The 14,462-nt window shown below is 39.6% G+C and overlaps 1 protein-coding gene across 4 annotated transcripts in view; it reads right to left on the bottom strand.

The window, feature by feature from the left end:
* Positions 1-5,314: 5,314 nt before the first annotated feature.
* Ms4a13 (membrane spanning 4-domains A13) overlaps positions 5,315-14,462 on the bottom strand; it is a 25,884-nt gene continuing 16,736 nt past the window's right edge. For all 4 annotated transcript variants that reach the window (XM_023707044.1, XM_023707045.1, XM_023707046.1 and 1 more), the window contains 3 exons: positions 13,836-13,955; positions 9,579-9,674; positions 5,315-5,399 (listed from right to left, as the gene is read on the bottom strand). In XM_023707044.1, coding sequence (XP_023562812.1) covers positions 5,340-5,399; positions 9,579-9,674; positions 13,836-13,955 — 276 coding nt within the window. In that variant the 3' untranslated portion in view covers positions 5,315-5,339. The remainder of the gene's footprint in view (positions 5,400-9,578; positions 9,675-13,835; positions 13,956-14,462) is intronic.

Below are 14,462 nucleotides of genomic sequence, written 5' to 3' on the forward strand. Positions count from 1 at the left end.
TTTAGATGCCACAGCTAGGCTATGTTACATGCTAAAACTCGTTATTAAAATTGAGTCAACCTATTTCCATTTTTCTCACGGCACTACTAGAAATCCTTAAAGTTACACATGTAGTAGCTCTTACATTTCTATCAGATAGTGCTACTCTAGACCTTTCAAGGTCTTAGAAACCTCTTCCCCCTTCAGCTCTTCTCAGCCTAAGACAGGACGTCTTCAAAGAGGGGCCAAGTTGGCTTTGCCCGTCTTGCAAACTTCACCGCTAGTCACCTTCCTTTTTAGTCAGTGGTTTCTAACCACATCTGCCCAAACCAACCAAATCCTTTCTCATTTCTTTGCAAGGTTTCATAGAAAATACAGTGGATGCTGCTGTCGAGTGCCGTCCAGCAGAAAAGTGGGCACGTAAAAACACGATGCTGGTCCTCAGGCACCCTCTTCACGGCATCTGGCACCGGGTGACTGCCGGCTCTTCCCTGAAGTCAAAATGACCATGGAAGGGAGATGTCTGAATCAAGTCAGGACACTGACACAGCCACGGCTAAGGACACTCGTGCAAGAGCACTTCTGGAGCTGTTTCAGAAAGTGGCCAGGATGGTGGGGTGAACGTCTTGCAGGCAAGGAGCAATATATATATATATATATATATAGATATATATATATATATATTTTTTTTTTTTTTAATTTAATTTAATTTTTTTTAATTTTTTTTTATTTTTCCCGGAACCGGGTTTGAACTCAGAACCGAGTTTGAACTCAGGCCCTTGTGCTTGCTAGGCAAGCACTTATTCAATTGAACTATCTCCCTGGCCCCAAGGAGGAATATTTTGAGGGAGATTCATGGTAATGTCTTTTACTGTAATAGTTTTTAAAAAAACATATACTGTGTTTTTCAATCATACCTTTTAGGTTCTGCTTTGGATTAGCAAGAGGCAGCATACACAAAAATATAAGATTTGCACAAAACGTAACAGGATATTTTAAATTAATAAAAATGTAACTTTCATCTGATATAACATGCTTTTATTCCAGTTCACCAGTTTTCTAATTTTTTTTTTTTGCTGGAACCAGGGATTGAACTCAGGCCCTTGCGTTTGCCAGGGAAGCACTTATTCCACTGGGCCATCTCCCTGGCCCCCAGTTTTCTAATTTTTTGATGTCACAATTTTCATCTTTATATTGTGTATCCCTTAACAGATGATTGTAGGAAAAATTTTAAAATATTTTGTCTTTTAACACTACTAAAGATGTGCTTTACACCCCATCAATATAGTATTATTCTGAGTTTGACCATGTATTAATTTTACCAGTGAGTTTCACATACACTTGTGTTACCAACTAGAATCCTCGTTAGGCTGAACTAATTCCATGTAACTTTTTTTGTACAGCAGTAATGAGATAACTACCACCCTTATCTTTTAATTTTCCTGGGAATCCTGCATTTATGAAAGCCAGCTCATAGGATCATTTTTTTTCCATTGTATGTATTTGGTACACAGTCTCACTAGGCAGCTCAGACTCCTAGTGATCTTCCTGTTTTCAGCCTCCCCAGTGCTGGGATTTCAGTGTGTGCCATCCCACTGGACTTGGTTGCTGGCTCAGCGCACCCTGGGGGCGGAGCCAGCACACCATGAGCAACTGGGGCTCAAACCCTGGTCCCTGTGCTTGCCAAAGCTGGCGCTTAGTCCACTGAGCTATCTTGCAGGTCCTAAGATCATGTGGTTTTGGTTGGCCGTGTTTTCATCATTTGTGTCATCCCATTGTGTCCTGGCTTGTTCTCTTTCTGCTGGAAAATCTGCTATTATTTTTGCTCAAACTACCTTTTATATGATTTGCTTCCTTTTACGGGGCTTCCGCTCCTGTCTTTGCCTTTTTTTAACTTTCAAATTTAATTTAATTTTGAAAAGTAAAATCAAAAGCAAGAAAATCAGAAACAAAGACAGAAACAGGGTAACATATATGTTACAGAGTTTCAAACCACAAATAGCTGATTAACAATGGTTGATATATTATCTATTTTTATTGTCAAATCTGTTTATTTTTTTCTTTTTGTGGTGCTAGGGATCGAACTCAGGACCCTGTGCTTGCTGGCCAAGTACTTATTTCCATTGAGCTATCTCCTGGGCCCCCCTCTTTTTTTTTTTTTTTTTTTTTTTTTTTTTTTTGTATTTTAGGGAAGGATCTACAGGGTGTTCAGGGTCTCACTACTAGGTTGGACTCATAGTGATCTGCTTGTTTACAGCCTCCCAAGAACTGGGATTACAGGAGCTCACTGGCACAGCAGACCTGGGGATCGAACCCTCAGCCCCTACACTTGCTTGCAAGCGCTTTAATCCACTATTTGGCTGGCCCTGCTGCTTAGATTAATAGATATGGTTATGTAAGACTGGATATATGGTTGCATATTACTGCTTACTTTCAAGAAACAAAATTTTTGCTGTCACTTTTATCTTTTGAAAAAAATTGTTTTAAAGAGAGTATTGTAATAATTGATGACATTAGAAATGGTTTACATGTCTTTACCTTTTATTTTTCACATCTTAATTACTTAGGTGTGGTCTCACTTAGGTTGAATCTGAGCATTACAGAACTTCTTATACCTGGATATTTAGATATTTTTCTCTGTATTTAAATATTTTGGCTATTAATTTTTATTTAAAAAATACAAAATGATAAAAAAGCATTAGAAATGATACAAAATTTCATTAAACAAAGTAATAAGAATTCAACAATGGTTGCCAATTGCATGATGTTACCTTCAAATTAGCTGTTTAGGTTACCAGATACAAACCTGCAAAGTCTGTTAAAAACAACACCAGCAAACAAATTACAAATCAAAAAAGCAAAAAGAATCCCCCCCCCCAAACCCCAACAACTAAAACCTTTGAAGCACTCACTGCTGCTTGCGAAAGACAAGGAGCAGTGGGCAGCACAACATCCCACCACCCTGCATGCACACCTCAACGCATCTCCCCTCCCCTGTCCGTTTCCAAGCTCAGTCTTGGTCTGGTCTCCTCTCAGAACGTGCGCATGTGCTCTCCTGCTGCTGTCTCAGAAGCCCTGCATGCTTCAGTGGTTTTTCTCTTCTGACTATATTTTCAAATAACTCAGTATCAACTTCCCAGACATTTTTTTTCTGGTTGATCAATTCTGTGCATGCATTTTTTAGCTCTAAAATAAAAAAAATTGAATTGTTAAATTTCCCATTTTAGTTATTTATTGCTTTCCTGCCCTCACTGAATTGCTTCTGTGTACTTTCCCGGAGTACTCTGGGCTTCTCTAGAACAATTCTTCTGAATTCTCAGGCAGGTTGTCCATCTCCTCTTCTTTGGGTCAGCCACTGGACAGTGCTGGCTTCCTCTGGGGGTGGACCCGCGGCACGTGGCTTGAATCTGTGTCAGTGCAGCCGTCGGCCCAGCGCTCTGGGCTCATGCTGGTGCTTCTTTATCAGCTCTCAGAGTATGTCATCCTGCTCTCACCTGGCCCACACAGTTTCTATGGAAAAGTCTGTGGTGACGGCAGTGGGGGTTCTCCTCTCTTCTTCCTGCTTTCAGGGCTCTCCGCTTCATTTGCCCTCTGATTTCTTGTGTCATAGGTCGGCTTTATTTGCCCTGAATCTGACTTTCCCTAGTTTAAAAGCTTGTTGTTACCTTAAATAAGCATCTATCCTGTTTTGTCCTTCCTGACATGAACCCCAGTGTTGGAAGTGTTTGTTTCTGATGTTGCAACACAAATCTCATAATCTTTGTTCCTTTTCATTTTCTTCCTCTATAACAACCTGCCTTCAATTTCACAGGTCCTATTTTCAACTTGACCGATGCTCTATATTTCAACCTGATAAAAGCTATCTATGAGAAACCAACAGCCAACATCATACTAAATAGGCAAAATCTGAAAGCCGTCTCTTTAAAATCAGGAACAAGACAAAGATGTCCACTATCTCCACTCCTATTCAATATGGAAACATTAGCCAGACCAATTAGATGAGAGAGAAAAGGACTGGAAAAGTGAAATCACCATTACTTGCAGATGACACAATGTGCTACACAGAGGACCTCAACGGTCAAGTCCTGCTGACAATGCCACTTTCTATAGAGTTGTATTTCACTAAATTAATTATCTACAAGATTTCAATTCCATTACGTCAGTGTTTTAAGTTTTCTGATCTACTTGACTGCTGCTCTCTATCTTTTTGAAGTCTGCAGAGGTGGCTGAGAACAGTTACGTGGAACTTTCTCATGCTGTGCACACATCCGCATTTGTTTGGTGAGCTGCTCGTCCCCTGCTTACAGGTTCTATACAGCAGCATCACTTTTATTCACAAGCAGAGCATTAACACTCTGCCCCACTTCTACTCTTTCATAATCCTGCTAAGTAATGCATCACAGAAGCTTGATTTGTTACTTGTTTCCTCTCCAAAACAAAGCGCGCTCTAAGGTGCCCGTCAGGTGCCTGATTAGTCTTCGACACTCCAGAACTGGTTATATTCACTGGCAGACAGCAGACACTAAAATAAAATTAGCTAAAGACTGCCATTTGTGGAACCAAAAAAATCTTAACAGTAGTCGGTAAAACACTTGAGATAGTAGAATCAAAAACAAACCCACCACCACCAGTCCCCCAAAGTAAAACCGAAGCAAAGCCCAGTAGCACGAAGAAAAGGAAGCCGTGTGCGTTCAGTGGCGTGATGGTACCACTGAGCAAAGCTTTCTGAAGCAACGCTCCACCTTAGAAGAGAGGCTGCACGCACTTCCGAACAGGTACCCGGGAGCTTCTTGTGCAAAGGTTCACTGCGAAAAGTAACTGGGCAGATGATCCAAACCATAAGGAGGCAGCTGAGGAGTGAAAGGGGAAGAAAGCCAGCAGACACTTCTGGGGCAGAAAGGAGGTTTAATGAGGAGATGAAAGTCAAGGGACAATGAGGGACTCTGATTTGTGGTCTTTGTCACACTTTGTTAACGGAGAAGCTAGTTCAGTTGACAATCTAGAGTGTGAAATGAAATTTTTACTCATAGGGGCATAATATTTGCTTGTGATTTATCCAACCTCACACTCGAAGTCTCTACAGCCTGCACTCCAGAGAAAAATGTTTCTCGGAATGCTGAGAGCTATTCATACTGTCAGATAACATGCGCTCCACTGTGATGCTCCCATCCTTAGGATAAAGCTTTATCCTTGGAGTCTATGTGTAAAGAAATCCCTTGAATATCAGTAAGAAAAATTCAACCTGTTTTGTATTTTCTTTTGCACAAAATCTGCAGATTTGCAGATTTTTTTAATATTGAGATATCATAGCACTGACATCAGGTATTGGCATCAGCAAAAATCCCACATTTCTAAGGTTTTCAGAAAGTAGTTTCAGCCTCCTCTGTAACTGGTGTGGAAACAGTGCCATGTCTTCGACTCTGGAAAACAAAATTAACTTTTACAAATCATCTTTTAAAAATGTACAGTGTACCAACGTTTTACAGTAAGACCTTAAAGTTCCTTACATCTATTTCCATTCCATTCCCACCTTAACCTTCTTCCTTAATTACTACTGGATCACTTGTAGCTTTTGATATGCACACTGATTCCCACATTAAAAATACTGTTCTTGAACGCAATAGACACCAGAACCCTAAAATTCACTCCAGCACCTCATGACTCGATCAGTGTCCATTCTTCAACCCTCAACTGTCACTCTGATGTTTAGGCTACTGCTCCTTCCCAGACCCACCCACTGAGCTTGTATCCCTTATCACTATGTTGCAGCTTTTGCTTTGCCTGTTTTTAACTTTATGGATGGAATATAAAATATAGTGTTCGAGTCTGCCTTTTTATACTAAATATGCCAAAAATTCCCTCATGTTTTTTTACTTGTTGTACAGAATTTGATTAATCTACCCTGATGTGTTCCCACGCAGTCACATCTGTGTGCTGGCGCTTTGGAGTCGGTATAAAGACGCCCTATGTTATTAATGGAAATGTATCCTGGTATATCTGACAAACATCGGCTATCTACTAAAGAACAATGGGATGATGCACATCTGATTTGTAGAAGGCAATGCCCAAATGGTTTTCAAAGCTGTGGTGATAACTTAAACTCTAACCAGGATGTCAAATTTCTTTTATCTGTAGTCTTTATTATAATCACTTGAAATTCATCAGGATTTGGAAACTCAGTCATTGTGGTGGACGCTTAATAGAATCTTTTTTTTTTAAAATTATTTATTTATTTATGTGTGTGTGTGTGTGTGTGTGTGTGGCCAGCTCAGCTCACCAGGGGGTGGGGCTAGCTGGCATGTGGTGCTGGGGGATTGAACCACGGTCCCTGTGTTTTGCTAAGCTTGTTCTAAGTAGGTGCTTTAGACCACTGAGCCATCTCACCAGCCCCAATAGAATCTTATTTAGTGTTAACTTATTTAATGTGGTTATTTAAGTGGACTTGTGTCAGATATTTTACCATTTCTTGCCATTGTATCTCATGTATTGTGTCCTTTACCTGTCATAAAATTACTATTGGTGTATCAATTCCTTTGGTTTTTAAAGTGTAATTTTAAGTTTTCTTAGTCATAAATATACTTGTCATAATTTGTCTTAGGTAAATGCTGACCCTGGTAGCATAGAGCAAGTGAGCTCCTGTGTGCTCTTGTCCCTCCCTTCTCTGTGCTACTGATAGCCATCCCCACAGCACCGGGCTTTCCACTGTGTGTGCTTACAGCTTGCACAGTGTGCACGTATTGGGCACGAGGTGGCAGCGCGTGACGCATGAAGGAATCTGGCCTGCAGCCTGCTTTTGCTAACGAGGTTTTATGGAGAAAAGCCAATAACCCTTCACTTATGTGTCATGTGTGGATCCTTTCATGCTAAATGGCAGCTCCAAGTGTTTATTATGATATTCAGATTAGCATTGCTTACTAGCAACCTTCAGTAAGGAGATGATCCCAAATTACCTGGGGGAGCCCAGTGTAGTTTATGCAGTTGTTTGCTAAATAAAAGAGCATATAAAAATATATAATGTATTTATTCATGTTTGTAATCCCTTATGGCTCTTCTTAATGGTGCTCTTTATTCATGTGTGTTGGAGCTTCACTAGACATCAGCTCTTTTCTGTTTCTTTACCCAGCATTTCTGCTAGCAGTGCATTCTCTGTCCAGCTGTGTATGTCTTCATCCTTATTGTTTGAAAGATAATTTTAAAGGATATAGAATTCTTGAAGTCTTTCTGTAGCATTTTAATATGCCATCTTGCTAGCTCCTGCACTCACTCACTCTTCTGTGCAGCCAGCCGCCACCCTTACTGTTGCTCCACTGTTTATTGAGCTCTTTTTTTTTTTGCTACTTTCAATACTTTCTCTCTTTTTAAAATTCAGATTGACAGAGGTGTCTAGGAAGGAGTCACTCTGTGTTTATCCTAGGTTGGGGATCACTGGGTTTGCTTTTGTTTACAATGAGCTTTTCCATCCAATTAGCTGAGTATTTGGCCGTTATTTCCTCTGTTCTCTCTGTCCACGCAATTTCTATCGGATTCTCATTAAGCATTTCCAGTGGTGCCCGAGTGCTTTCTGAGGCTCTGTTCACCTTTTCCCCCCACTGTTTTCGGACTGGTCTTTTTGTGTTATCTTTTTTTTCATTGATCTTTGTCTTCTATTTGTTCAAATCTGCTTTTCAGGCTTTCTAACAAGTTTTCATTTCAGTTATTATATTCTTAAAAGTGCAACTTCATCTTTTTGATTGGAAAATTTTTATTGTTCTAAGTAGGTGCTTTAGACCACTGAGCCATCTCACCAGCCCCTATTGTACTCTTATTGTACTTAACTTCTTAGAGAAAAACTTTCAACTGTTTTTAAAAATAACTGCTGGGATCAGCGAGGTATCTCAGCAGACTACAGCACCTACTTAGGCAAATTTAGGCAAGTACAGGGACTGTGGTTCAATCACGGCACCACATTGCACGCCAGCCCTGCCTCTGGGGCATGCTGAGCCAGCCAGAGTCCAGGCACAGTAGTGCCTGACTGTAATCCTAGTGCTGTGGAGGCTGATAGCAGGAGGATCGTCGCAAGTCTGAGCTGTGTAGTGAGATTGTGCAACAACCAAATACAAAAAAAAAAAAAAAAAAAAAAAAAACTGCTGATAGTATCATTTGATCAGCCGTCACTGCCATCCTGTTTTTCAAACATATTTAGATTTTTGATAGTTTTGTTAAATATAATATTTGTCTTCTCCCTTTTCTCAAGAGACTATATCTGGTATTGGGTGCTTTCTTTATATATTGGTACTATTTTAGTGTTTTTGAAAACTGGCCATTTTACATAGTAAGTTGTAGCCACCATGAATTCTGATTGCTTCATCTACTCCAGAGCTGGTGGTTAATACTATCATATTAGGGATTTGCCTCTACTACTTGTGGGGTATCTGTTTCTCTTAAATCATGTGGGTTCTATCTGCTTTTTATGTAAATTTTTCTTGGTTTCTTTTTATTTTAGTTTATTTATTTTTTAGTACTGAGAATTGAACTCAGTACACAGCACTTGCCAGGCAGGGGCTTGTGCTGCTAAGCTACCTCCCTCGCCTCTGCTTTCGGGACCCGCTATCGCCCTAATCTTGCCATCCTTATGGCCTATTGCATAGTAGGCCTATCAAACAGTACACCCTTCATTAGTATCTGAGGAAAAAAATAAATGAATGTTAGATATCTAGTTATTTTAAGCCTGTGAGGGAGTAATCTTTCTCATAATCCTTTGTGGCTTGGGAATTGTTAGGCATTTTATGTGCCCCAGGGACAGGGCTGGCATGGCATGTGGTGCCAAGGATTGAACCACGGTCCCTGCACACTTGCCTAAGCTTGCCTAAACAGGTGCTTTAGACTGCTGAGCTATCTTGCTGGCCCTATTAGGCATTTTTGAAATTTGACACTGCAATTACACTTTCAGGAATTATATAGATTCACTTACAGGAATAGGAGTCTCTTAAATGAATACATCTTTGTATTGAAATGTTCACTGAGTCATTGTTAATAATTTGAAAAAAACCTGGAAAAAAGCTAAATATGCAATAAGAAGGGACTATTAAATACTAAGAAATACAATGCAGTTATTAAAAGGCATTGTTTAGATATGCTTTGCAATGGAAAGATGCTTAAGATAGCTGCAAAAAATGCACATGACAAAATACTGTGACTACGGTCAGACAGGTAAAAAGTGGAAAAGAAGGATGGGGAGATAGCTCAGTGGCATAAGTGCCTGCCTGGCAAGTGCAAGGTCCTGAGTTTGATCTCAGGTACAAAAAAAAAAAAAAAAAAAAAAAAAAAAGTGATCAAAAATAAAAAAAAAAAAAAAAAAAAGCAAAAGAAAATTGTGTCATATGTCTTGTGTAGCTTTGGCTGTACGGGAACATTAATTTAATCTGTAATTTAAAAATTATTTATAGTTTCATGTATTAGTCTTGTAATTTTATGTTTTCTATTTATAAACTACAGGAAGAAGTGCAGATCACTGCGCACTGCATGTTTCTCACTTCCACACAACGCCCAGCGCACCCCGTCTCCTCGGGATGAGCTTGCTGGACACCAACAATGCTTCATTTTCCGGAGAAGGCACTTACCATACTGCCACACATGTAGATGGAGTGCGTGAGGGCAATGGCCATTTCCAGGAGGTAGACAATCACAAGCAAACGTGACACTTCCCTCCCCAGCTTCTGGAATCAGAAAATAGGAGGGATTTTGCATTTTTAGTAAGTACATATAGTCTTGGAGGGAGCTTGCAGTGTGAATCAAGGAAAAGAAGAATGAAGCTCTTCCACCATTTGGTTTCTCTAGCACCGATAGTCCGCTGCTTCTCGCTTCTGTTTCCATGTGTGTCTTCCCACTTCACTGTCTGTGGCTCTCACCCTTGACCTTCACTCTGCCCTCATTGGAGCACTCCCGGCACAACCAGCCTCGCTGTCTAAACCCTCCCATTCAGAAGATTTGACTTTCCTATCTAGTAAGGTGGGCACCAAGAGATTTTTAACAAACAATCCCCTTGTCTATTAAGAAAGTTATATTGATTACAAACTTACCTAAATTTGTATTTGTAGTAATAAAAATCTCACATAAGTAGTGCTATGATATTTTATGAAATTACTTACAAATTTAACAAGTTTTCCATATTTCACATGGAAGTACAAAGTGATGATAATTTTTGGGATAAGTCATCTAAAGCCAAGAATGACACTCAGATCCAGAGTCTTTTCTGCTTCCATACTTCTTTTCCTTCTAATTTTTCTTTTCTTTGTTGGCTTTATTTAATGTCATTTATGTGCAAGAAACTTATTGGGTAGAAGAATTAGATGCTAGAAACAGTGGCATAAAAATTTTGTTTCCTTAGAGTTTATGATCAAATAGAAAAGATGGAAAGGTAATATAAAGTCACATATGGTGGGATTAGTATGTCAGTAGTTGTAGGGAGCAGGAGGGTCACCAAAATCGATTAATATCCAGAAAGTCATCATAAAGGGGTATGACCTTTGAGGAATGATAGAACTGATTAAAAAATGAAAGAAGCAGAATTTTAGGAAGTTCTCATATTTTTTTTAAAACCTGTTTAACTGTAACCCTTTTTGTCTGGGAAAGTATAATAATACAATAATGGAGCACTGGAGACATAAACTCGAAGCTGTACCGCAATGGCCATTTGTTAACGTGAGTAAACAACTGGATCCAGGAAACAGTGAGAAAATGATAAAAGTTTTAAATGAAGTACAGTGTTCATTCCTGTATGACATAAATGGAAAGGAAAGAGTCGAGGGAGCTTCTGAACATCCAGATATTGAGTTCTAATTTCAGCTCACTGGCAGCATTACAGAATCAGAACGCTTCAGCTGGAAACCACACATGCCTTCCTGATGGGCAAATCTGCGAAACCTCCTTTCATCTACGTCCTTACTTCACGCAGGTTTTCACCCTCACATCTCGTCCACTGAGGTTTCAAGATGTCTGCGAGAGAAGCAGAAATAGGATGTACCATGCAGCATGTGGGGCTGGGATTGAAAGGATCTTCATTTTCATCGGTACGTGTTTCTGCACCTGATTCCGCACCTCATGAGGCATCAGCGCTTGCACACAGCACCTCCCTCGCTCTCCTCACCTTTCCCATCTCTTGATGCCTTCTTGAGAAGGATCTATTTCTCTGCTCCTATGAGCTCCCATTTTGATCTTTATTTATACTTGGGGTTTCTTCTACAAAAGAAATGGTGATATTTAAGGTTGTGTGTCTGATTTCACTTCACACGATGGTCTCAAGTACATCTGTTTTCCTATAAATGACTTGTGTGTCCTTCTTTATGGCAGAATACTACTCTATTTTGTACAAATTCCATAGTTTCTTAATCCATTCATATACAGATGGGCAAGTAGCTGCTTTGAAGAATTAGGTGGTATGAGTTGTGGTGCTATAATGAGAATTTTTCTTGCCAACTATTCTTCCAACAGAAGACTGACATTTAGATTATATGAAGAATTGAAGATGAGTCCTCCACCAATAAAACACAATAAAAATGATCAACTTAAACAGGAATTTCTCAGAAGCACAAATGGTCAATAATTACTTGAAAAAATGTTCAACATCACACTAAAGCTAGATTGAGATTCTTCCTTACTCCAGAAAGAAAGGTCACCATCAAGAAATCAAATGCTGCGGAGGCTTCAGGAGGAGGAAACCCTTCCGCACTGCTGGTGGGAGTGTAACCTTGCTCGAACAGCACAGAAATCAGTGTGAGGTTCCTTGAGTGACTGAATCCCATCTGACTAGGGCCTTGACATACAAACTAAGCCTCTGGTCAAACATTAACTCACCAAGTGTGGTCTTTTGTGCTAACATCAATTTGGGGTTGTTCAGAATTTCACTTAAAAATTAATAATGAGAATCCTAATTTTAAAAATTCAAATTAAAAATCAATGATATTTGGTAATTAGAATAAAACATTGGAAAAAGAGGAGTCAAGGTCAAGATTTTGGGCTCAGGCAATTGAAACAGGGAAGTTTCACAGTGTGGTACTTTTGAACAGATACGCAATTTTAATTATATATCTTTTCACTTTGAAATGGTAAGATTAGAAATATATCCAAGCAGAAAAGTGAAACAATCATGAGGACAGACAGGCCAAGAATACGGGGATGACAGCAGAGCAAGGCAAGAATACAGCTAGGTCAACTTTCCCCTCTTGGCACAAGGACACCGCCAGCAGGAAGTTAAGCCTCCTCAAGGGCCCACACAGGTAATACTGAGGAGGCCAGGGAGGGCCAGGCCCTGAGGCAAGGTACACTGTTTTCATAAGAACCTGGCTTGTGCCCAGGCCAGGGCTGATCTGAAGGACAGATAGCTCACTTCCTTTCTCGCTGAGCGTCCCCTCTCACTCTGCTCCCTCCCTGCCATGAAGTCATCTGCCACCAGGCCCTCACTCGCAGCTCAATACACTTAAGTTCCATCTCCAAATCTGTGAGCCAACTGAACCTCTCTTTCTTTGTCAGCCCTTAGCTGGAGTTGTTTTCCTACAAACAGAAAGTGGACCGGCAGGGCAGGTTTTGACAGTTGTGTTATTTGAGATGGTGACTTCTATATTTTAAAACAATTAGATACAGAAGAACTTACATCTTCCTCTTTATCATCTGCCCCTGAAATTAGAACTAAGGAGTTGTATACTCCATTCCTCTTTCTTTCTTTTTTTTTCTTTCTTTTTTTTTTTTTTTTGTGGTACTGGCAAGTGCTTAATTTACTGAGCTACCTCCCCAGCCCTGGGAATTTTCTTACAGTTTAGAGGGAAAGTCTGGTCATGTTTATTTCAATCATCATCCATCACACATAATCTATTCTGGGCACTACATTTTCTATCATTTCCATCCCTCCAGGTTTTGTTCTCGGTGTTTAGATTCTTCCTAACGTTCATCTATATGATACACTGCCCAATGGAGAAGAAAACTTACATGGAAGGACAGCATGAAGATTGCCTTCCACCTATAACAACTCTTCTATTCACTATTGTTGCTGCCCTGTATTGTAACAGGCTGCCCTGGATTGTCTATTGTTGGCCAAACAAGGATGAGCTGCTGTCTAATCTGGGAGACTTTTATAGCCTTTGCCAAAACACTAATTATCTGTGATTTTGAATTTGAGGTCAACACAACTGAAATAAATCTACTGTGTTATCAGTAAACACCATTTATTTTTGTTTTTGTTTTGGCTGTACTGGGGATTGAACTGAGGACCCTGCGCTTACCAGGCAAGCGCTTATTCTACTGAGCTATCTCCCCAGGCCCATCAATAAACAACACTAACATTTGCTGGAGAATATTGCTGTCTCAGAAAGCAACATAGTTATTTCTGTAGTACTGAATACTTAATCAGAAATGACATGCTTATATATGTTTAGCATTTGCGGATTTCAAGCAGAATTCAACTAAGCCAGAAAGACAGGTGGTTATGAAAAGTCCCATGCTAACTCAGAAATCATTAGGTGTTGACAGTTTGAATAGCATGTAGCACAGCAGAATTTTTCTTGACTTTGGGAAGAACTTTATGCTCAAGGATTATTCTTTTGTTGTATTAAAAGTCAGAAATGACCATGAGCCTAATGCATAACTCCTTGGCACTGAAGTCCTGCTATATCCTAACTGGGCAAGTCCAAAGTTCAAATAGCTATTAGTATTTCCTAAAATTGTATATCATAGATTTTTGAATAAAAAATTTCAATCAAGAGTTCATTACTAAATCAAAGCATCATATGAAAAACAATAAATACCCAATTTTGCCTCCTAAGTCTTCAAAATAACTGAAAAAATGATTTTGAAATTAAGATGTTGTTACAGACTTGGTCACTTACCGCTTGACCATAATTCTTGTACGACACAGACCTAAAGGAAGACAACTCCACTATTGTCAGTATTAATGCTGCCAATGAAACAATTATGCACAAGAGATCCAGGCCTAAAGAAGACATGATCTGAAAGGAAGATGGAGAAAGTTGTTATAGTCACAATAAATCTTTTTTTTTTTTTTTTTGAGACAGGGTCTGGCTTTTTACCACAGGCTGGTCTTAAACTCACTGTGTAATCCAGGTCACCCTCAAGCTCATGGAACTCTTCCTGTCTCCGCCTCCTGAGTGCTAGGACTGCAGGCATGTGCCACCACACCCAGAACACAAATCTTGGTTAAACCACTTGTTTTGCTAGTAAGTAATCCTGCTGTGAGGATTTGAAAGTATTTGTATCTTACGATTAATGTAGAATATTTTTGTGGTTTAGAGGAAAGACAAATCTAGAGGAAGCATTAAAATATCATCAAGCTTTTAAGTACAAACACTGTGTTTTACAACCTGGGCTTATAATGCAGTTTAATCACGTGTCAAGGTTTTTAGTTTTGGTACATGTTTATAATACATGGTTAATGGTGACACATGCCTGTAATCCCAGCTCTTGGGAGGCTGTAAAGAGGCAGATCACTCTGAGTC

Source organism: Octodon degus, unplaced genomic scaffold, assembly GCF_000260255.1.
Source record: "Octodon degus isolate 3935 unplaced genomic scaffold, OctDeg1.0 scaffold00279, whole genome shotgun sequence".
In the NCBI taxonomy this organism is placed as follows: Eukaryota; Metazoa; Chordata; class Mammalia; order Rodentia; family Octodontidae; genus Octodon; species Octodon degus.